This window comes from Saccoglossus kowalevskii, chromosome 13, assembly GCF_978046115.1.
Source record: "Saccoglossus kowalevskii chromosome 13, keSacKowa6.1, whole genome shotgun sequence".
Classification (NCBI taxonomy): domain Eukaryota; kingdom Metazoa; phylum Hemichordata; class Enteropneusta; family Harrimaniidae; genus Saccoglossus; species Saccoglossus kowalevskii.
Genome location: NC_140653.1, coordinates 24,716,890 through 24,741,375, shown reverse-complemented (window position 1 = coordinate 24,741,375; position 24,486 = coordinate 24,716,890). Strand labels below are relative to the sequence as shown.

Sequence of the window (24,486 nt, the reverse complement as noted above, 5' to 3'; positions counted from 1 at the left end):
ATATTATTGTATATTATTATATATAATTAAGGTGTCTACAAAAATGCGTCACTGGACGTATATATTGTTCCTATGTTATTTATTGTTATTATTCGAAATACTCATAATATCTTTGTAATTATTGGAACTGGTTTATAACCATATTATGTTGGAATTGTACCACTTTTCGAAATATGGTTGAATAGTTTAACACGACATTAAATATTTATAATATACTTATAAATAAATAATCACTATGTTTCCCTCCACATACTCCAAATCTAGATAATTAATATACTGTAAATGTAAAAAGAACCAGATATTATGGAAGGTGATTTTTATTATACTATATTTTCGAATGGATTTTAAACAATTTTTCAAAAAAATATTACGATGCCTCCAGAAATAAAAAAATTCTCTCAAACTAAATAAATTCAGCTTCACTTCATGTAGCCACTAAAGTGTCACTAAAGATAGTAAGTATGTGAAGACCCATGCACGAAATGTTGTCATACATTCTCATGCTGGTTGGCAAAATATATATCCACGCAATCACCATGAAATGAGAAGAATGTTATTTGCATTGTGAACTTTTTTGAAGTGCATTGTAAAGCAACACAACAATATTCGATTCGAAATTGGATGCAAGTTCCTATCAGAAATATAATTGCCTTGAATTACTATATAATCTGTTTGGTGGTCGATCACTCTAGCTCTTGACTTGCAGTATTTATAGCCCAATACACACATAGAGACTACTATTTATTTTCTGTGATAGACTATATTTCCTTGTCATTGGACAAAACACCATGACTCTTCTCGATAAACCAAATGAGACATGACTAATCATTGCCTGTGTCCATATAAACCATGAACACCACTTATAAATCTGATCAAATGAACAAGATAAAACAGTACCATCAACATTCTAGTACTGTCTACATAGATATTCAGCCTCTAATTGCCCCAATTTTGATCGCTTTTATCATAAACCTATAATTCTAGGAAATAACTACCATCTCAATATTAATGGTCATGGTCAGTATATAAACAACTATATTCTATATATAAACCTCTGAAACTTTTGAATTCTAAATAGAATTGCTAAATATTATCTCTCCATTGCAAAGTGGTTTTGTTCCCTGTCAGTTTCGTACTTGCATCATGTGATAGGAAACCCACGATTATCAAATTCTTACATTAAACCAGCACCTAATCTGACGCATTGGGTTTCGTCAGGAATGAGGTTTGCATTCGGAAAGTGGCTTAAGAACAGCGTTCTCTTCAACATTCGGAATACGCTTGTGGTAATAATAGACCATTTTCCGTACACTGCGAGAATCACGCGTTATGCGTGAAATCGAACGTAAAAACTGGACAAACAAAGGTCATAGCGTCGTAGTCGCGTCAAACATCGCGTGGGATTCGACAAACGCGAAAGTATTTCGGGGACATTTTCATGCTTAATAATGTGCTGTCCACATTTGATGATAGGCAATTTCGTTTAAGTGAGGGTATTCGGAAGCAATATTCCATATTCGAAGATCGGCCGGTCAATGTAAGCTGGGAAATAAAGAAATTCTAGTTCAAAATCAAATCGTTCGATTTTTGCGGCAGACGTTCGACGCGCGTCTTTCATGCATCTCGCGAGATCTCGCAATTGTTCGGAAAATCACCTATTGCTTCTTGGTCATCGGACCTTAAGCAGACTTGATGTCACCATTCCAAACCATTCTGTACCTTACAGAATCGATAACATTGTATCTATTCCCTCATATATTTTCATCAACTGCTTTTTATTGACACTGTTTGTTAAAATGACAAAAAACATTTCCAGTGTGGATTTTATGTCATAATGGTGTTTGTATTGACCTAGTGATTACAACTGGACTCTAGGTTTCATTGGCATAAATCCGCTACACACTTCTTAGGGTTTATAGCTCATGGGTGTTGGTTCATCACTCTTTCCAATTTAGCAATTAGAAATATACAAACGGTGCGATCATCTCACACAAACATTTAGTACCAGTAAATTAAGTTTTCCAATGTGTGTTCACTACATTAATGGTAAATCCAATTTCAATATTTCAGTTTCACTAAAATTATTATTATGGTCAGTATATCGGTTTACATTGCCTGTGTCACGTGCTTTTGTCAATTAGCAAATTTACCCACACGGCCACAATTGAAACACTTGCAAGAATTAAGTTGAGTGACATTTAATCAAGTTTTATCTTGATTCGTAATTTTGTGGCGTAGGTTTATGTGGCATATGCACAATTGTTTTTCCAATACCACTCGAGTGTGCTTCAGTGTATTACTCAGCTAAACACGTTAGCTTTTCTTTTTAAGTACATGTTTTCAAAAATAATACACCAAAAGTCAAAGAACCTACACTTTGATTAACTGATGAACAATTAATTTTTGAGCCTCATATATATACAAATTATAAGATGGTTTTTCATTTCTCCAGCCATTTTTTTGGTTGGTATATAATGATTGAGTTGCTCATTATATTCATTATCCAAACATCATTAGGCCCGACCCCGAAAAGTCGTCTCTAGACAATGTCCAATAAACACGCCCTCACAGCGATTAGATGAACATGCGTAAGTCGAAACCGACATCAGTATGGTATGTATGACCAATTGCAACTAATTTAAGTTTTCCTCTTCCCCGGGGACATCTGAGTGGAACTAATATAAACACGGGCAAATTGCGATCTCACTTTCGCGATAGTGGCAAAATGTCTAGTCATTGTAATGCCTCACAGTACACAGGCAAATTAATGTCGTCTTTAAATAAAATGGTTCTTATTAACCATTATTATTAATTTTTGAGCAAGTTTTATGACCAATATTTCATTCATTGCATATCTACACGTCCATTTACCATCCCCTTTTCAAGGCTTCCTGCAAGTGGATTGAACTACTAAACGAACAATAGTAGTAGTAAGTGTAAAGCCAGACACCAGCATCAGAGTTGAGTTTATATTGAGTTGTATGTGTTTAATGTTGTTTACAGTGTACTACACAATGGTACATTGCAAACCATCTCTTGAACAACAACCCCTGTTTTTCACATCTTCGTCTTTTTCTTGAGACTGAAACTTGTTATTTTCTTCTTTTTCACTTAATGACTGGTTATCAAAATCTTCCGACTCAATTGTACAAGTGACCGTCGCCTGTGACGGAAATTCGTTGTCAGTTACCGACACTGTCGTGCAAACGTCATCAGTGCTGTCATTGATAGAGCTTCCTGCTTCTTCCATGGTATACTGCATTTCATCTGAAAAACAAAACACACACACACGCGATATTACTTAGTTTGGCGCAAACGACATACATACGTTTACTTCCCGGACCTTGCCGTGTTGGGGGTCAGTGCATGTCACATGATATCATCATCTGAGTCTTGGTGGCAGTGACCTAATTGGTAGAACCTTTCAGTTCTTACTCTTCAGCCCGTGTTTATTTTATTTCATTCGTATAGTGTCAACCCTTGGGCATTGTGTACGAGTCTACTGAAACACTGCCGGTCAAAAATATAAAATGAAATATGGGAACATAGTTGGCAGAGTTGATAATATTAATATTTGCCACCATAGTCATGATTACGTCATCATGATGATGATGATGAATAAATCATTTCAAGTAAAAATTTACAGCGGGCAGACATTGTGACAAAATTGTTATTTATTTGTTAAATTGACAGTTATAATATGTGTATGTATGTTATAGCACTGTAAAAAGTAATATGGATTGGTGCTATGTAATTTAATAAACAAGTATTAGATAATCTACTTAACGGTGTCTGGTGGTTGCCTGGCAACTGGTGTGCAGGTGCGCATGAATCAGCTCATTGTTTAATTATCATTGTGCCGGTATGCGAGTGTAAATTGTGTGTTAGTGGTGTCCAATTGTAGGTGATGTGTGGAGTTTTACTCGTGCAGGCTTGAGTGACGTTGGGGTTGCTTTTGTGATGTAAAGTATATGCTGGGTGATACTGTAGTCTGATGTGGGCAATATTCTGCTGCAATTCTACACGCGATTACTGGTAGTTTTACTATCAACTGCTTTGAGTTTGTGAGAGTTTGTGGTCCCTTCGCTTAGGTCAGCCAAGTGTCTGCCAAAATGGTCTTGCAGCTTTGAGATATTCCTGTGATTTGGAGTGTTCCACCATTAGGCGAGGGAGATTGGCAAGTTGGGATATATGTATAATCTGTTCCTAGGCGTTCATTCACCTCTACTGAACGGTAGTCCGGTTTTGTGCATTCAGTTATTTAATTGTGTTGGTTAACTTTTATTGGGCATTTTGACTGTCAAAACTTGTTGTTTTACGTGTTCATGAGGTCTAACTGGTCATATTAACATCATGTAATGCCATTTCTTTGTTTTACTGCTTGTATTCATAACGTGTATGTTTCACATATTGTGACATTATTGTATTTGATAAACGTGTAGAATAGATTCTATGACCCTGCCTCGTAATATAACTGTATTCAGTTTTGTGAATCGTGTGAAAAGTTTTGATTTAACTGTTTTAATATTTGCCACAGGATCGCTTCGTTGTGTAAAAAATCTCCATCAGCTTAAAGCGCGGTGATCGTCGCGCAGCGCGTGTTCGAATTTCATGTAAATAAACAATGTATTTTACTCGCGTTGTATACGTCGCTATGAGTCCCATATCGAACAGGACGCGGCGCGACGACTGCCGCCCTTTAATAAAGTGTATGAATTTTGTACTACACCTTGGTGTGTTTCTGCTTGTGCTGTGTATGCAACTGGTTTACCAAAATGCATGTTCCAAGTACAAATCTGCTCCACGGTCAGTTACATTATATTCTTAATTTTGTTAAAATGATTGACATATCTGGCGTAGTATTTTAACATGAAGATAGAGTAAATCGTTTTGTCAGTAGTTCCCCAAATTCAAAGTGACAAACACAAACATCTGATTTGATTCAATTAATATTATTTTTTATTCACTTTCATGGGCTTTCAGAATATATATATATATATCGTATTTTGTGACTAAACATGCTTTTAATTTGAAAAAAAAATACGCAGGAATAAATAAAAATAATAGTGTTTAAAACTGCTGATAATATAATTTAAAAACGTTGTAGATGTGATGCGATTTGTGTTGAACTACTCATCTTATTTTACCCGTGTCGATGCTGGAAATAAAAAGAGTATACAGAGTACAAAAACAACAGACATGTTGTCACTCCTTGGAATACAGGGATCCTCCCATTGCATGCGCAAGTGCAAAAAGTGAACTTGCAGAAACTCACAGACCAATAAGATTAGGTCGTACACTAGCACTGGAGTTTACAGCCTATCAATGTGGTGTATATTGTATGTGTGTCGTAGTCACCGACTGCGGAAATTTGAACAAACTAGAATGAAAGCAGACTAAAGTCCAAGATGCCCAAGTTACTGTACTCAAACTTTTGTTAATTCTCGCATATGGAGACATTGCAACAGCAATCTCTAGCTGGCTGGTAGTATAATGGCTTCAAAATATTGTAGCTCATTAAAACATGTTATAGAAATGTTGTGACAGTTTTGTTGTGCTTAATAACATCACAAATACTCATTTCTAATCGCGCTATTTTTTCATAATAAATCTGAAAATTGCAAGTTCTTGAGCACATGTCTGCACACTTCGTATTTGTTCTCATTTTGAGAAACTTATAAAAATATTTGCGATGTTGCTTACTAAGTATCCATGTGGACTATTGTGAATTTCATACTGTGCATTCATAGCGTGTATGAATTCCCTTTCATGTAGGTAGGTATCTCTCTCTTGATATGAATTAAGAAACATGCCAAATATTACCAAGTTTGAATGCGTTTTCTAGAATTTCCATAACTACCATGTACACGTATAACGCGTACAGGACATGTTTCTGAAGTGACCAGTGCACCGATGCTACAGTCACAATTATGTAATTTTTTTGACAGTAATAGTTTGTATTGTTTTGCCCATCTGATTTATTCATCTAACCAACTGCCATGTACTTAAAATCCGATGTAAGTGTCATGAATTTGTTTTCCCGTATCTGTTGACCGACTTAATTAGTTGATTATTAGCGAATTGCTGTGTTATGTCTGTCATCGTTCAGGCCTATTTGAAGTTTTGGACGGAACTTGGCTCAGTGATTTGGAACTAATTACAAGATAACCGTCGCTATTCTGACTATTAATTCTGGCAGTTTATATCCATAGTTATTAATGCAGTGAACGATTAATCAAAAGATATGACGTATTCAGTGCTTAGTGTGATTGGCTTTATGATTGAAGGTTACGCCCTAGAGTCTTTTTACTGCTTTGTAATTGGTTAGAGTTTTGAAAATGAATAAAGAGAGTTTTAGTTGGTCTTGGGGAGCACAGCACGATAGACGCAGTCTAGAGCAGTCCTGGAGAGCCTTGGGGCGAGTGTTGACGCAGTCTAAGAGAGTCTTGGGTCAGCCTTGCGATAGTCTTGGGGATTTTTCCCCAGGGCGCTGTGTCTTGGAGAGTGCAAAAAAGACCGACTAAGACGAGAGTTGAAACGTATTTCGTTGTGTGCGTCTTATTTGACTGTAAAGTATAAGTGACTTTCCCGATCCCGTACCTCAAGGGGACGAGACGAGATTCCCCCCTGACACGTATGGAGAACCTTGAAGAGAAGAAATCCCCCCTGATATAAGTATAGTTTTTTTTTATTGTTGTTGTTAATTTATGACTATTGTTTTGGGTTTACTTGTCGTTATTACGTTTTGTTTCTGATGTCATGAATTTGTTTTTGCGTATCTGTTGACCGACTTAATTAGCTGATTATTAGCTGAATTGCTGTGTTATGTCTGTCATCGTTTAGGCCTATTTGAAGTTTTGGACGGAACTTGGCTCAGTGATTTGGAACTAATTACCAGATAACCGTCGCGATTCTGACAGTTGGTATCCATAGTTATTAATGTAGTGAACGATTAATCAAAAGATATGACGTATTCAGTACTTAGTGTGATTGGCTTTATGATTGAAGGTTACGCCCTAGAGTCTTTTTACTGCTTTGTAATTGGTTAGAGTTGTGAAAATGAATAAAGAGAGTTTGAGTTGGTCTTGGGGAGCACAACACGATAGACGCAGTAGAGAGAGTCCAGTCCTGGAGAGTCTAGAACAGTCCTGGAGAGCCTTGGGGCGAGTCTAAGCACAGTCTTGGGCTAGCCTTGGGCCAGCCTTGAGATAGTCTTGGGGACTTTTCCCCAGGGTGCTGTGTCTTATAGAGTGCTCCACAGATCGACTAAGACGAGAGTTGAAACGTATTTCGTTGTGTGTGTCTTATTTGACCGTAAAGTATAAGTGACTTCCCCGATCCTGTACCTCAAGGGGACGAGATAGAGAGACGAGACGAGTTTCCCCCCTGGCAAGTGTGGAGACCCCGAGAGTAAAAGAATTTACCCCCTGATACGTGGTGTGAGAACCCTGGGCAGGTGTTTAACACACATTGACATCCTGTGAAGAAAAGTGAAATGGCGAAGGTGTGTCTTTCTTGTGAACCGAACGAACAGCTCCATGGCAGAGACGACTCAGAAACCGCGCTTGACGACTAACGACTTTACCTGAACGACACCGATTTACAACGCTGAAGAGATGAAGACATCGAAGCCCCTTCGGAAGGATGAGTACCGGATAGGACTGAATAATTAAGAATTGAGCGACATTAAAGACAAGAAAATGAAAGAACGACCCCGGACTAACGCGACGAGAGAAGAGACGCTTATAGACTTTGATTAGAACTTTAGCTATTTGCTTAGAGAACCGCTCGTTGGACACTGTAACTGACACTGTATAACTCAAGACGTTGAACTCTTTTCCAGAATCCTAACCCTATTGCTCAGTAATGTAATGTATTGCTTGCTTTTCCTATCGTTTTTTCTTACCGTTTTTTTTTGTGATGTCGAATTGTATGTATGTAAGCACCCAGATCTTTGTTTCGAACTGATATTTAGTGACGTGCGAGGTCCTTTATAACGATTTAAGCGCGCCTCAGTGGACAAGTATTTGCAACACAGTGTTTTGAGTTTTGTGAAGTTTATAGTGTTTTAATGAGTTTATGAGTACGGAATATGATGGGAGGAATGATGCCCCCACGTGTTTTTTAAGAGTTTTGAGATTTGTCGAGTACAGAGATACCGACGTTTTAAGAGTTGTTTTTGTTTATGTGTTGTTTCCGGAATACTTCTGACGCTTTTTGAGTTGATAGCACCTTTGTAACGTTTTTTTTATGTCTTTTTGAGATGGGAGTTTGGTGCGCTTATATATGTATTGTTTGATAACGTAAGCTTTTGTTCATGATTGACAGGTTTATGTAATTCAGTAGTTTCTATCGTTTTGCCTTTTCCCCGTCTTTTTGCCAGAGGAGTAATGTGTTATGAAAGCGAATTTGTCTTTGCATTCTGTTTCCACGCCGTATGACTTGTGTTTAGATTAACGACTTGTGAGTTCAGTTGAAGTTTATAAGCGTATATGACAGGAGTTTGATTAATAGCTTGTTTATTCATTGTTTATTAGTTACCGCTTTGCAATGCTTTAACCGAGAGACGCATCCCTGGTAATCACGTGATTATGCTGTCGACTGCAGCGATTGGCTGATCGCTTGGTTACACCGCCACGCCTTAGTTTTTTTGACCTTTTGATATAGAGTTTGTAACCTTTAGTAACTGAGACAGTGCAGCGAAGGGTTACCTCAGCGAACCTGTTTGAGAAAAGTGAGTCATTTGGTAGCCTTTCCCTTGTTTTTGATTTATAACCGTTGATATTTGTGACTTTATAACCATTGTATTTAGACTTTTATAATCATTGTATTTAATTAGTGTGTTTTACTCTTTTTGATTTATACCTTTTTCTTAGTATTGTATTTAACCTGTATGACGATGAGTAGACGACGGTATCTTTGATTTATGAACGTGTTATGCCGGGAGGCACAATCTCAGTTTGGGTGAAGGGATGTGTCATGAATTTGTTTTTGCGTATCTGTTGACCGACTTAATTAGCTGATTATTAGCTGAATCGCTGTGTTATGTCTGTCATCGTTTTGGACGGAACTTGGCTCAGTGATTTGGAACTAATTACCAGATAACCATCGCGATTCTGACAGTTGGTATCCATAGTTATTAATGTAGTGAACGATTAATCAAAAGATATGACGTATTAAGTACTTAGTGTGATTGGCTTTATGATTGAAGGTTACGCCCTAGAGTCTTTTTACTGCTTTGTAATTGGTTAGAGTTGTGAAAATGAATAAAGAGAGTTTGAGTTGGTTTTGGGGAGCACAGCACGATAGACGCAGTAGAGAGAGTCCAGTCCTGGAGAGTCTAGAGCAGTCCTGGAGAGCCTTGGGGCGAGTCTAAGCACAGTCTTGGGCTAGTCTTGGGCCAGCCTTGAGATAGTCTTGGGGACTTTTCCCCAGGGCGCTGTGTCTTATAGAGTGCTCCACAGATCGACTAAGACGAGAGTTGAAACGTATTTCGTTGTGTGTGTCTTATTTGACCATAAAGTATAAGTGACTTCCCCGATCCCGTACCTCAAGGGGACGAGATAGAGAGACGAGACGAGTTTCCCCCCTGGCAAGTGTGGAGACCCCGAGGAGAAGATTTACCCCCTGATACTGATACAAAAGTCTAAAACTCGATAACATACTCAGTATTTAGTGAGTTATCAAATCTCTTGGTTTAATTCGGGACATGCACTTAAATATAGAAACTAAGTTATATTTACGTGATGGCGTCAACAGTGATTACGCCAGTTTACATACAAATCATCTGCTCAAGGTACCAATCCTTAGAAAGCGGGTATTATGGACCTATAAGAACATGAACATAGAGTGAAATCCAACTCACCGACCCTTTTCTCTTCCTCCCAATCATGAATGATCTGTGACATTGCTTCCTCGAAGCCTGGGCCGTCGCCAAGTACATCCACTGAAATACCGTTATTTTCGCTTGTATATTCTCGCTGAATTGTACTCGCGTCCACGGTGTACAACTCCCAAACATCGATACATTCTACAATACCTAATTCTTCAAGCTTCTTGTACAAGTACAGCCGCCTGTGCCCTTTGAACACAAACCACTGCTTTCGCTTTTCCCAATAAAAAACCGACATTTTCAGAATTCTGTCGGTGGTTAATCGGCCGTCCAGAAGTTCTCGAAAAGTCTCCAGCAAGTATCTGCCATCATTGAAGCGATAGCTGATGGAATTTTGAAGAAAATATATCTGAGACGGGCGAAGCGTTCTATACGCCATGTTGGTCAACTGCCGCCAATGTTTACAAAGGTTGTATACGGTGGAATGGTTTCACATTACGATTATGCAACTGATACTCGTATATATGCGACGTGTATCCGTTCCCACTTAATTCAAGTGTGTGTATCGATGTCACTCGCTCACTTCACGGGTTTATTCAACATGTGCAAACAAACAAACAAACAAATCACTGACTGCACTCGGTTCTACTTAAACACATCACCACACTAAACACTACAAATAAGATATCGTAAAAAAATACGTACGAAAGCAAATGTGAATAATATATGTAGTGAAGACGATGTATATCCATTGTGACCAAAACCGTACAAATATAAGCATAAAGTGTAACTAAATACACTTTGTATATGCTTGGTATGAACGAGTTTCGCGCATTATATTTTAACTAGCAGAATTTGTACAGGATTATCATTGTATTCTTATATGATTCCCATAGTATTCTTGTAGAATTCCAATGGGATTCTTGTATGATTTCTACAGAATTCTTGTAGGATTCCAATAGTATTCTTGTAGAATTCCCATAGTATTCATGAAGGATTCCAATTGTATTCTTGCTGGATTCCCATAGTCTTCTTGTGGGATTCCCATACTATTCTTGTATGGTTCCCATATTTTTCTTGTAGGATTCCCATAGTATCCTTGTAGTATTCCCATAGTATCCTTGTAGTATTCCCATAGTATCCTTGTAGGATTCCCATAGTATCCTTGTAGTATTCCCATACTATTCTTGTATGATTCCCATATTTTTCTTGTAGGATTCCCATAGTATCCTTGTAGTATTCCCATAGTATTCTTAAATGATTCCCATAGAATTTTTATGGGATTCTCAGTGTTCTTATATGATTCTAAATTGTGTGCCTGTAGGATTTGTATAGCATTGTAACGTAGTTATGCTTTGGGTGCAAATATATCACTATTAGACTGATTTATAATGATTGAGCTTTATGTGGAATAAATCACTCGGTAAAATAGATACAGTACAATTTGTTTTATTTATTTTACAACGTTAGTAAGTATATAAGACACAGAACGCACGATATAGTTACTGTCAAATTTACCTAGCTTTACATACGTGCATAAAACTGTCTCATGAAAACTATACATTTTAGAATGTGCTGAACAATCTTCGGGTGGGGTCACGGAGCTGTGTATGTAGGTATCGTTGAAACCATAATAAGCCATAGGTGTTGACTGATATTCCATTATTAATTATTTACGCAGTCACTGATTAGTTGACCTCCGTCTGCGTGGAAAACGCGGTAATGTTCTATTTCCCTTTTAAAAGTTAAACGGTAGTTCTGTTCCAGTTTTAGTTCGTGCTCAACTGTGGATCAGATAGTGCATCATGTTTTATGGCATTCTACAAGTTTATGTATTTATCAGAAGTTTACACTTTCGTTTGAAGAATTTCGTTCGCAAATACTAAATGCATTTTAATCAACCAACCACAGTAGAGTTTGTATAGCCCAGTTTGTGGGTGGAATTAAAGCCACGGTGGGTTTAGATAAATCTCACAAATCGGGTTACGATGATATCGGACATATGGCATCAATCACGGACGGGCCTAGACTAGACATGGGGAAATTGTAGGTACGTGTCACTGTACATTTGCTCCCACACAAAACATTCCAGTACGTTAGACCAACAGAACACTGCTGGTCCCATTTATATATCAAACGGTTTTGAGTCGAGTAACAGACATGGACGTGCCGATTAAACCGAGTTAATGTTTTCCTGTATGATTCAAATGATGATTTTATTGTGTTTAGTATTCTTATTGAATGGAACTCTTTTTAAAATTCAATAGTAAACTTATTGGATTTCCAGGGTATTTTTAGTAGATTTAGTATTCTTATTGAATTATATTATTCGTATATGACTTCAATGGAATTATGTTCAAATTTCAATCGTAAATGTATTTTTTCAGGGTATTTTTTAGTTGATTTACAATATTAATTGTTTAAGATTCCGATAATTTTGTTTTTGCAATTCAAGAGAATAAATAACAGATACACAATTCGATGTTCGGGAGGTTGTAGTTATATGCAGAATTTCAAGTTTATTATACATGTATACGATATATTAAACCTAAAAAATCTTTACACACTAGCACGTCTCACTCTTTGCTAACAATGTGCCCAGCCTTAAATACCTTAAAAAAATCTACAAGCTAGCACGACTCTCACTTTGCTAACAATGAGTCCAACCTTAAAGCACCACATGTTCGAATTTCATGCAAAAAAAAACAAAAAACAATTCAACATATGTCACAAGCATTGTTTGCGTCACACGTGGTATTTTACGGAGAATAATTAATTACTAAGCAATCCATTTTTGTATTTAAGTTAAATCACTTGTGACAATATTATTATACTAGTTAGGCATAATAAGTGTTGTATATTTCAGTGTTACTTGATACATTCTTGATACTATTAACTTGTGTCTGATACCTTGATCATCACTCTAATAGTACCATTTTCACCCTTTTTGGCTGCCTCGAAAGCATCCAACGATTTGGCCAGGGGAAATTTATGTGTCACCAGAGGTTTTACATCTATCTTGCCAGATGCTACCATCGACAGGGCCGTCGGATATCTGCAACAAATAAATAAGTTCTTATCTAATTTCAGCGAACAAACAGAGTTGGGTAAATCACTTTATAAACGTCTGTAACTGTTTATTCTCATTGGCTGTGATAGTATACTGTATATGTTATATAAAAAAAAATTATTACTATCACCACAAGAGGGCGGTTGTACAGGTGGACGTACGAGTTTGAATATGATGCGAGTGATTTGCCTTTAAAAATAGAAGTGATATTCCGCGTCCATCAATACCAAGTGTTTCCAATAACTTCCAAATAATAAAATAATTATATTGTTTATTGTGTGATGTACTCACCCATGTCCATAGTGGGATATAGTGCGGATGTTAATTTCTCTGGTTATTGCATTCGATATCGGTATTGTGGCATCATCGGGACCCAGACCAACCAAACACACGACACCGCCCGGCTTTGTTGCCTGTGCATGAAAGGCGTGTGCAATAAATAATTGTTGCTGCTATATCACTACACATTGTGTCAGTTTTTGCGATAAGTAATTAAGTAAATTTTAACAATGATGCCATCATACAGCGCGCATTCTAACTTCGCGTTATTAAACCATGATTGCGTGGGGCCCACATGTGTAAGACGCTGTATGATGACTGTGGTGCTTTAATAAACACTGAGTATTAGAATAAGTATTGATTTATTGTTTCAAACATGCACTGAAAGTAAGTAGTTTTGATACAAAATACCGACTATAACTACCCCATCGAGCAACTTACATATATCCCAGTCTGGACACTAGATGGCGCACCACAACACTCAATAGCGATATCTGGCATACAACCTAAAGCATGTTCTATTTTCTTTGCAAACTTGCGAACATCTTTGCTGTCGGCGACCATTGTGTAATCTGCGCCGAGTTGCTTAGCACATTCCAACCTGCTTTGATCAATATCTTGAAATAAATATTGATTAAATGTACATGTGTGACTTTACATACATCAGCTTATAGGTGTATGACGTAAAACGAATCCATCCAAAAGATAAACAAAAATCGAGTATAATCACTAACACCCACCTGTAACAACAATGTCCGTAGCTCCCATGGCCTTCGCAGTGAGCAGAGTTACAAGACCAATGCTACCTAGAGGTGAAAAGCAACTGTGTATTAGTTGTTGTTGTTGTTGTTGTTGTTGTTTTTCTCAATTATAACAAGTATTTGGATAAATGTTACACTGCCTTTACTTTAGTGCAGCTTAGAGTAATGTGGAGTGACTGCATGTGTTTAAACATAAGGCCAAAAAAGACTTATGTTGCCCTCAAGTCGGAAAATTGAAAAATTGGATCGGTAGGTCGGATTTTGCTTTAACTCGTGAAAACTAAAGGTATCGTAAATAGCCGAGGTATATCGGAATCAATCAAATGCATGCTAGATATTAAACACAAAAATCAGATATTTCTTTCAGTCTTTTGTATTTAAATACAGATCAACTCAAAAAAAACGCGACACGATATTTCATATTTTTCGGTCGGTCGCTGAGGGCAACGAAACAATTTTTTTTTGGCCTAACAGTGCTTAATGGGATATCTCCCAATCTCGCTATATGTGGTCATCTTTGGGGTATTTTTAAAAATTCCAATGAGGAATAAGCGCACACCTTCATTGAATAGTTATTTCACGAGGACTACGCTCAGCTCTTCTCCTTCCGAGTGGTGTAGTGTGGTGTGGTGCGGCACGGTACAGTGTGTTGTTGTGTGGTGTTGCGTGTTGTAGTGTGGTGGTGCAGTGTGGTGTCATATAGTACAGTATATTCCATGGTATAGGCTAGTATTGTAGTAGCGTGAATCGTATCTTTTGTAGCATAACTTCCCGTGGCGTAGGATTTATTACCTGCACCGCCGATTAATATTTTACTTCCCAGAGTGACACCAGCTCGTTCACATGCGTACACACCGACAGCCAATGTCTCTAACATTGCTCCTTCTTCTAAACTCACGTGATCAGGAAGTCTGTTTAGAAAACAAAGAGAAAAAAACATGTGAAAATAGCGATTCTCATACAGGAGCATTTGTTTAAAGAAAAAAAAAATAATTTCTAGAATATGATTTTTGAAGAAACACACTTTAACAAAAGTGGTGTGCATATCAACTTGAACATTATTAGTAATGATATGTTTGTAAATTGGAACAAACACTATATATTCCAGAAAGTTGGCGCATGTGAGCTGTATTCAATGTTCATTAATTCCAGCATCAGAGTACTGCACATTGGTTTATCAAGTGTTATATAACGATAATCAATAATTACTCCTGATAAATCTTTAAAAATACAATCGTTTTATTATCGAAAGCGACTGATGCATCATTGGTAGCTGAAAAAATCTTATTATTTTGATTGTCCAATAGGCGTAAGGCAGGGTTGTATGGTAAGCCCGGATTTGTTTAGTTTGTTTATTTATTGAAAAATTGAATTTAATGCTAATGAACTCGGGAAATATGGGCATTCAGTTAACACAAGATATTTATAATTTATTCTCAAGGTTGATGATGTTGTTATTTTTGCTGAATCGACAGAAAACTTACAGAGATTAATAAATATTTTAGGACTATTATATCGAAAGTAGAGCATGGCAGTTAATCTTTAAATGATCAGAACGGCAACGCCGCCGACGTAACTAGTTATTATAATATATAGGTCTTGTTCTTTCCTCTAGTAACTTCTGGTCAAAAGCTGTTGCAACTCTCAGACTGGTAGAACAAGCAAACATAGCGATTGCAGGTAGAAATGTAAGGGACTTCCATTTAAATTCACATTTCAAATTGTTTGATTCATTGATATTATCGATTTAAATTTTCGGGTCTAATGAATTTGGGGCTATCAATACTTTGAAGCAATAGAAACGGTACAACGTAAGTGGTGCAGGAAATTGCTGGGTCTACCTCCATAGCCACACATATCATAACAGTTATTGGAGTATATGTAGTATTTGTGGAAGATGACTTTCATTACTAGTACCTTCTTGTGTGTCATACCTATCAATGTTGAGGGCGCAATTCATAGTGCATAAAATCTCTTACGTACATGTACTTTTATTTTTAATTATTCAATTACGTCATGGTTACCCTTTCTGTAATTTCGCTGTTTTTTAATGTAATTGATTTTTTGTAAATACTTATTTCTGATATACTAGTGTCATAGTTTGTGTACTTTTTACCTTGAAATACAAATAAACTATATTCCATGCATCATTGACAAATTTTAATAATAATAATATATATAAACAAATCTCTACATCGAAGTAGTTATTGTTATTATAATAAACTGTACGCGAAACATACTAAATTGTTTGTTTTTTGTAAGAAATCCGTGAATTTTGTAACTTACTTGTGACACAAATCATCTGGATGACAATAATATCGTACAAGTGTCCCGTTGGTCGGCGGGACGCCGCAAAATTTCAAGTCTGTGCAGAGATTGTATCTTCCACGCTTGCAGTAGTCACATGTTCTACAGAGTATACTTGGTTCAATTGCAACTCTGTCACCTAGAAAACGATGGGGTGTCAAGATTTTTTTCAATTTACATGTATTAGTTTTGTTAATCTGGGATTTTGGTGTGTAATGGGACGCTATCATAAACGGTGTAGGGAATCCTAGTAAAATTTATTAGGCAACCTGAATAGTCTGGTATTACCAGACAGTGTCATCGCGACATGTCGTGTTCAAAAGGAGTCCTGTGCAACGCATGCAACGCACGTAAAATCTTTAGATTTACACACAATTCTGCTGATTTGATCTATGCGTGTTTATGGCAGTAGATCTAGTGATACCTTGTAGTACGACAAACGATGTGGCTCACAACATGGCATTTTATAAAATCATTTTTACAATTCATTTAGATTTTTACAATTCATTTACATTTTTACAATTCATTTTTATTTTATAACACTTTTTTAATAGCATTCATCTCCGATCCTGATATCCATTTTTATTTTCGTTTTTAAAATCCATTTTTGCATTTCAAATCCGTTTTAATTTTTTAAAATCCATTTTTTTTTAAAAATCCTTTTGCATATTTAAAATGCATTTTGGTTTTTACAATTCGTTTTCATTTTAAAATCTGTTTTCGTTTTTGTTTTTGTTTACCCACGTTTTATTTATGTCATTTTTATGGTCCGGGAAACGTTCTGAGCACCTATATGAAACATAGAACTTTCTATGAACTCGCAGAACCACGGCTAAATAAGTTATAGTCTGAAGAAATACTTACGCAAGAACACGCGCGGTTTTAGGGGGAGGCGGTCGAGCGGTCCAGCCCACGTCAATAGGAGCCCTCCCCCCACCCCTCCCCTTACCGAATTTCTGGATCCGCCAGTGAAGAAGCCTTATCATTAATGATATAAATCAACAATCTCTAAGATAAGAGGGCCAGGTTACAGGTCAAAAAGCGAAAATGAATTTTGAAAATGTAAGCTGAAATGATATTCGAAACAGTGATTTTTCAGTAATTTCTGTTGAAAAATTTGCTTCAAATTGAAAAATGAACTGTCTTAATTAAGGATTTTAAAAACGCGATACGGGATTTTAAAAACAAAAATGAATTTTAACAATTGATTTTTAAAATAAAAACATCTCAGAAACGAAAGTGGGTTTAAAAAATCGATTAGGATTAAAAAATAAAAATTAATTTCGTAATGTAAATGAATTGTTAGCATGGTTTTATAAAATGCAATGTTGTGAGCCACCTCCGAGTCGGTTGCCGTATTGTAATAACATGTACCACCACCACCTCAACGCCACACATCAACGCCACAAATTATTCAAATCATTATTTGGTTGAAAGAGCACTCATTAATTACACTTAGGTTTAAAGCGGGAGGGATGTCACCTACGCACGCGCGGGAATTGAGTCCCGAGCAAAGATAACAGCACACGCTAAAAACGCAAAGGCTCATGGGTAGACGCTTGTTTGTAAACATTGCACGCTATGACCATCTGATGCATGCGCAGGTGACGACTCCCCCGCTTTAACTGAACTCAACGTCACGCACCAACTTTGAGTCTTGTGACCCCCTCGCCCAGGGCAGCTACCACACCGCTGGGCTCGTGTCCTAATATTAACGGGGCTTTCACGATTTTATCTCCAAAGTTTCCAGTCATCCAGATGTGAACATCTGTGCCGCAAATACCAACTGAATCAACAGCGATGAGTACTTCTGAATAATACATGTACAGAAAAGGAATGATTAATATAATAAATCTGACAGAAACTACAAAATGCTTTTATTTCATCAATATTTATATAATTCGATATACATTTTCTGGCATGGCATAGAATTTTCAGAATTTTTGTTTGATGAGACATATATTCCAAATGGTGACAAAGAATATTAGGTATAATAACAATAATAAGCGCATATGAATATGTCACTCACCGTGCTTAGCTGGCGTGGGTGTTTCCGTTGTTTTCTGTGGTAAACAAAAAAAAAAAAAATAATAATAATAATAATAATAATAATAATAATAATAATAATGATAATAATAATAATAACTTTATTGACGTTATTCATTTTGAGTAGAACATATTCAAATTTATATAATTTAGAGAGAGCAAGGTTATGTTTCATCATTTTGAGAAAAAATTGCATTTTGCTTGCCTTCGATTTTATTAGTAATGTTACACTCTAGAAATAAAGATCGTCTTTCAATTTCAATTTTATATGCCTGCCTTTCTCGATCATTAAAAGAGAACTAAATAGAGCCTAATTTGGTTTTGTAATTCTTACGTTATGTATATTGATTATAAATTAGAAAAAAAATTGAAGAATGATGATTATCTTCAGAGTTATTATGATTTTAATATGAGAAACCATAAAACTATGAAGGATTTCCGTCAGCGCCATCTTGCCATAAATAAAACGCCCACATGAGGTATAAACAAGGCAACAAAGCAAGATGACTCAAATAGTATCTGATTATATATAAGTAACTTAGGGGCCAAAGTTAGCTGGATTGGTGAATTAACTTCCAGCCTAGGGAGTTTCGACTTTTACGTGAATTTTATCACAGTCCCTCTATCATATATAGATGGACTGTGATTTTATTTACAAGCGTATAAACATGCCCACGTGCGCTGCTCGATGCGTTCAAAGTCTTGATGCTGGAGTATGCAATCTTGAGTTCGTAGAGAGTGGTGTTGGAAAACTTTTCGTCCATGCATTCTGTTCTTCTGCAACACAGACGCTCACCGGGCTGCACTGGCAAATCAATGGGAGAATTGTCACAGGAGCACCAAGTAGATTGTTCACTGACTTCCTCGTAATTTGAAATAAAAATATCATCCGAACAAGGGGCATCGTTGACGTCAGATACACTCACACTGTACTGATCTGAATCTTCGCTAAGTTTGCAGCCTACCGTACCTCCCCGATCATAAGCACAGGGCATGATACATGTAAAATCGAGAAAAGTAAGGGGTGGGCTTATACTCGAGGACCACCTCAGAAAAGATGATTTTTTTTTTGTTTAACATTGTAACCATCTTACCACCCACGAAAAATGATCCACGTTATATCGTTCGTACACCACGCCGAGCTAGGGGAAATATTATTACGTCTTTTTCAAAAAAAAAAATGAGTCACTGATTTCCACGACACTTTTACAATGAAGAAAAAACATGTTCAAAAAATATACACATATTATACAATACACGATACGATTTACCGTCTGAATTTCCGGTGTAAAAATAGAGTAGGGTAGGGATCGTGGAAAAACAGTCAAAGACAAGATCTTTAGCATTATCTTCGTGTTGGGATGGTTTCGGTCGTATGCAAACTCTCGAAGCAATTTGACCTGAAACAACGTTCTTTGAGCTAACAGGTCCCGTCTTTCATTAACCAATCAAAATGCTGTGTCGTACTGGCGAAATTTTCCGATTGTTGACGATTTTTATAACGCAGTGGTCGTCGAATTGCGCATATGCGACACTTGTGTTGATAAATATTGATTTTCCCATAATCCAATGCGCTCTTCTAATGGTAATCACACGTATGAGGTTTGATCTGGGCGAGACTTATACTAATTACCTAATTAAAACTTGGAAATGTCTCAGTCCGACATTGCTCCGACCGTGTATACGCATCGGGGCCCAACTATCGGAGCCGAAATCACGCCCTCAATTGTCTTCTTCAAGTAATCTCTTATTTCATTTATGGCGGAGACAACATTCTGCAATTCACGCAATTCACGCAATTTCTGACAAGAAAAATGTGGTCGCGGCAAACGACTCTGCTACGATGGCACAATCATCTTTAACCTGTAAGCATCTGCTTTACTGATTGGCTAAGAATGACATCAATACTAGTGTTTCATCATATAGGTCAAATCATGCTTTCTTATCAGACTATACGCTCGCGCTCATCAATCATGGTGAAAGTTATCATTCAGCAAGTTCTTGAAATAGGAAGAATTTTTTCTCTAACGACAGAAGAGTAATTTTCAAAACAGGAATGCAGCAGCTGTAAAGATGGCAAATACCGGATCAACTGTCATACAACTTTACAAGATCAATAATAATTTACAAATTTGCAGAGTAAAAATTACGAAAGTTCATAGTTGTTTGAAAAAACTTGTCGGGCCTTTATTTGTACGTTCATTGCCATCTTCGTCAAAGTCAAAACCCTAAAATTCCAAGTCAGCGTTACTGTCGCCGTCGAACAAAATCCCTACAGCTTCGTCCTAAAGTTCGTCGATGTCGTTGCACCACAGATTTTGCTCTCTGTCAGCTTGGCACTTTTTATTCATGTCTAATTACAATTGCTACGTTGACACGACAGCATTTTATTGGAGCCCCACGAGCCAGCAAAATGGCCGTGTATCCGCGTTCAGCTCAAACCACCCTCGGGTGTTGAACTCTGTTAGGGTTGAGCCCCGACAGTGTATACGCATCGGGCCCAACTATCGGAGATCGAAGCCGAAATCACGCCCTCAATCGTTTTCTTCAAGTAATCTCTCATTTCAATTATGGCGGAGAAAACATTCAGCTGTTTGAAATTAGACGCAATTTCTGACAAGAAAAATGTGGTCGCGGCAAACGACTGCTACAATGGCACAATCATCTTTGACCTTTAGGCATCTGCTTTACTGATTGGCTAAGAATGACATCAATACTAGTGTTTCATCATAGAGGTCAAATCATGCTTTCTTATCAGACTAGACGCTCATCAATCATGGTGAAAGTGTATCATTCAGCAAGTTCTTGAAATAGGAAGAATTTTTTCTCTAACGACAGAATGCAACAGCTGTAAAGATGTTAAAAAAAGTTGGCAGTCTTCGGCGTGACATTGCAAAATTGCTAGCCCAGCCACAAGCTGCTACCAAATATTTTATTAAGCCAAAATAACGTGATTTCAACCACTCTCCCGGGTACGAGTTGCTACAATATAGCAACATTGGTTTCATTGTCGACGACGCCAAAGCCGAATGAGTGCGACACTTGCTACGCGGCTCTCCATATACTGTAAAATTTGCTTGAATCGTTTCTAAGAAACACAAACCAAACAGCCCTTTTCAAAAATAGAACTACTGTTTCTGCTTTAATATATATTTTTTGTAGACTTGCTGACTGTTATGATTCTGATAAAAAATCTTGAAAATAAATGTAAATAAATATAATGCTCTTATATGTTTTCATTACCCCCCCCCCCGTGCCACCACCACAAAAATACCTTTATTGCTAATTATATTTATAATAATTATCATTATTACTAATGTGGATAGCATCATCTGCATACACCATAACTGACTGCTTTCTGTCAGCTACAAAGACAAGTTTATCATCGCTCTCAGGCAACGAGCTTTCATATTAGTATACACAATAACTTCATTTGTCCCCGTTCGTTCCCGCGCGTGTCCGGACAGTCCCGTGCGTGTCCGCGCGTTAATTAGTACAACCCCAATATCTTGGCCATTATAAAAATTCGGGTCAATATTCTGGCCATTAAGAAAATAGTAGTCATTACAATGGCCAGAAGTGACTTTTTAAAAGGGTCTGACTAGTGAAAAACAGTGTTAAAGTGAAATGAAGAATTATTATAATAATAACTTCCACACTAACTTAAGAGTACAAATAAATATTCAAAACGCGACGGAATTTCCGAAAGTAATCCGGGCGTTGTTTGGAGTATTTAATCTGTTTATTAGTTTTTATTCATATTCTTTGTTGATACCAGTTCCAACTGAAATATCACTTACTTGTACCACTTGTTTATTGATTGTGTCCCCAGAACAGACGTTTTCTTTCATTCTATCAATAGTTTCTGATTGTGTAAGGAATTCCGCCATTTTGTTTGTTTGTTTGTTTGTTTGTTTGTTTATTTGAATTACCGTCCTTCAATTCTATGTAGTCCCTTTGTTCCCAATCTGTATAGTTTACCTCTTGTACCATATGATTCCACCTTTAGTATGAAATGTTAATTATATATAATTATGTTCTGTGCTCTGTTGCATAGCTTTCCACAGTAAAATAATTACTTTCTTTCTTGTTTTCTCTGTTCTGTAGTTTTAGTGACCTTACTGCTGTACTTTCCTACGTCAGTGTCGGGGTCAATAAATATACTATACTATTCCACCATTGTTGACATCATTTCATGCCGATTTTAAACTTTTTTTTTTTTGCACGGCATTCCTCATTGTACTTCTCTTTTGTCGCCTCGATCCATAGTGGCAGCCCAACTGTCAATGTCTTGAATTTCTCCTTGGTTGGTACTGCTGCATTGATTTTATGATTCACAGTCAATTCGTCCCAATTCACATTCGTCCCAACACATTCGTCCCACAAGTCGATTCGTCCCAATTCACATTCGTCCCACAAGTCGATTCGTCCCAATTCACATTCGTACCACAAGTCGATTCGTCCCAATTCACATTCGTCCCAATTCACATTCGTCCATTTTTTTATATTTTTGGTCAGCGTTACGATCTTGAGCAGGGTCAATTTCTATGCCAACTGTTACTGACACGCTAACTAATAACTTGTACGTTGCGTGTACGGTGTATTTGTATTTATTAACTAATAACTCTACGTTGCATGTGCGGTGTATTTGTATTTATTAACTAATAACTTGTACGTTGCATGTACGATGTATTTGTATTTATTAACTAATAACTTGTACGTCGCATGTAAGGTGTGTTTGTATTTATTTATTAACTAATAACTTGTACGTTGCATGTACGGTGTATTTGTATTTATTAACTAATAACTCTACGTTGCGTGTACGGTGTATTTGTTTATAACGTCGGCAAAAACAAAATGGCATAATGAACAATTACGCATGCCAGTGCATGACGTGTACGTGAACAGTTCGTTGTTTGGATTTTTTGTGTTTATTTGGCGAGTTAGTAGTGGGCTAACCTTAAATCTGACGAATCGATTGACTTGTGGGACGAATCGACTTTGGGACGAATCAACTTGTGGGACGAATCGACTTTGGGACGAATTAACTTGTGGGACGAATCGACTTGAGACGAATCGACTTGTGGGACGAATGTGATTTGGGACGAATCGACCGTCCCCCGATTTTATAGTCAAACATGTAGTCAATGTCACGGTGTACTTCGTATCTGCCCGTACTAGCTCCGCCATTGTTGTATTGTTTACTGCTGCACTTTGTACGCCCATGGACGTCATAAAAAAAATCACTATTCACCTCGTTGGCTATCACACTTCTCCTGCATTCTGCCATCGTTCACTGATTACCATATATATATAACTCTCAATGCTTATATAAAAAAATGACTTGTATGCAAGTATAAACTTCTAAAATGCCAGTTATATGTAGAACTGTGTAAACTAAGTGTTTACTGTGGGCTACTGTCACTGTAGTTTTATATACACGCGCAGTAATCTCGTACTGATAATCTATGACAGAACTCTTTGATATACGGTAATTTAATTCTCTATTAACCTGGTGGTCGTTTACCCAGTTGTCAGTTGAACACCAGGGTTGAACACGGTATATTCCTAAATTTACCTTTCCCCCTCCATCCTTTCAGGTACCTGGTACATTCTCTACGAGCGCGAGCGTGTAGTCGTTTCCTTCTTTGATTCATCGCCAGAGTCAAACATCTATCTATTTTTAATACTCGTAACATGCAGATGAGCGAACGATACTGTCTATCGATATTTGATGCATCAAATAAAATACTTACCACTGTGAGAACTCCTTTTTCAAGAAAAACTGCTACATTATCGTTAGTGTTTAAAGCCATTGTTCGTCCGGGTATGGTAGCTTTACGATGTGTGGCAAGTTGCGCACCGAGGAAGAACATCGAATCGCTATCACCTCTTCCACGGCGAACACGAGAGGGATACTATTAGAACGTGCGGTATGAGTCGGGCTTGATTGGTGACCAACTACATACATTCAGGGTACGTTTGTTTGTATGTATTGGTGGGTGGGTGGGTGGGTGGGTGCGTGTGTAGGTGTAAGCCAATCGCAACAAAAATATCACAGCGAATTTTAATAAAATTTGGGGCATAGATACCCTGAAGTAACGTGCATATTTGGTAGCAAATTTGCATATTCAATTTCTCATAAACTTCTGAGTGGGTTTTTATTTGGGAGAAATATTCGTGTCCATGCG

The 24,486-nt window shown here is 37.2% G+C and overlaps 2 protein-coding genes across 2 annotated transcripts; both read right to left on the bottom strand.

Moving 5' to 3' along the window:
- Positions 1–1,756: 1,756 nt before the first annotated feature.
- Positions 1,757–10,290, bottom strand: LOC144356061 (uncharacterized). The gene is made up of 2 exons (XM_078010978.2): positions 9,866–10,290; positions 1,757–3,267 (listed from the first exon to the last, which is right to left on the bottom strand). Exons 1-2 carry the CDS (start codon positions 10,269–10,271, stop codon positions 3,008–3,010), a joined length of 666 nt encoding a protein of 221 aa, XP_077867104.1. The 5' UTR covers positions 10,272–10,290; the 3' UTR covers positions 1,757–3,007.
- A 2,026-nt stretch (positions 10,291–12,316) lies between these two features.
- Positions 12,317–24,247, bottom strand: LOC100372778 (sorbitol dehydrogenase-like). Its single transcript, XM_002736790.3, has 9 exons — positions 24,052–24,247; positions 18,279–18,312; positions 17,895–18,059; positions 16,229–16,388; positions 14,735–14,853; positions 13,922–13,987; positions 13,623–13,798; positions 13,194–13,315; positions 12,317–12,887 (listed from the first exon to the last, which is right to left on the bottom strand). The coding sequence occupies exons 1-9, from the start codon at positions 24,169–24,171 to the stop codon at positions 12,725–12,727; spliced, it is 1,125 nt and encodes a 374-aa protein (XP_002736836.2). The 5' UTR covers positions 24,172–24,247; the 3' UTR covers positions 12,317–12,724.
- Positions 24,248–24,486: the final 239 nt, after the last annotated feature.

Excerpts from the sequence above, each read along its gene's own strand:
- LOC144356061 (XM_078010978.2), bottom strand. The coding sequence starts at position 10,271 with ATGGCGTATAGAACGCTTCGCCCGTCTCAGATATATTTTCTTCAAAAT. Across the intron at positions 3,268-9,865 it reads GGAGGAAGAGAAAAGGGTCG|ATGAAATGCAGTATACCATG; the intron begins GTGAGTTGGATT and ends TTTGTTTTTCAG.
- LOC100372778 (XM_002736790.3), bottom strand. The coding sequence starts at position 24,171 with ATGTTCTTCCTCGGTGCGCAACTTGCCACACATCGTAAAGCTACCATA. Across the intron at positions 18,060-18,278 it reads ACCCACGCCAGCTAAGCACG|AAGTACTCATCGCTGTTGAT; the intron begins GTGAGTGACATA and ends TGTATTATTCAG. Across the intron at positions 13,316-13,622 it reads GTGTCCAGACTGGGATATAT|GCAACAAAGCCGGGCGGTGT; the intron begins GTAAGTTGCTCG and ends TTTCATGCACAG.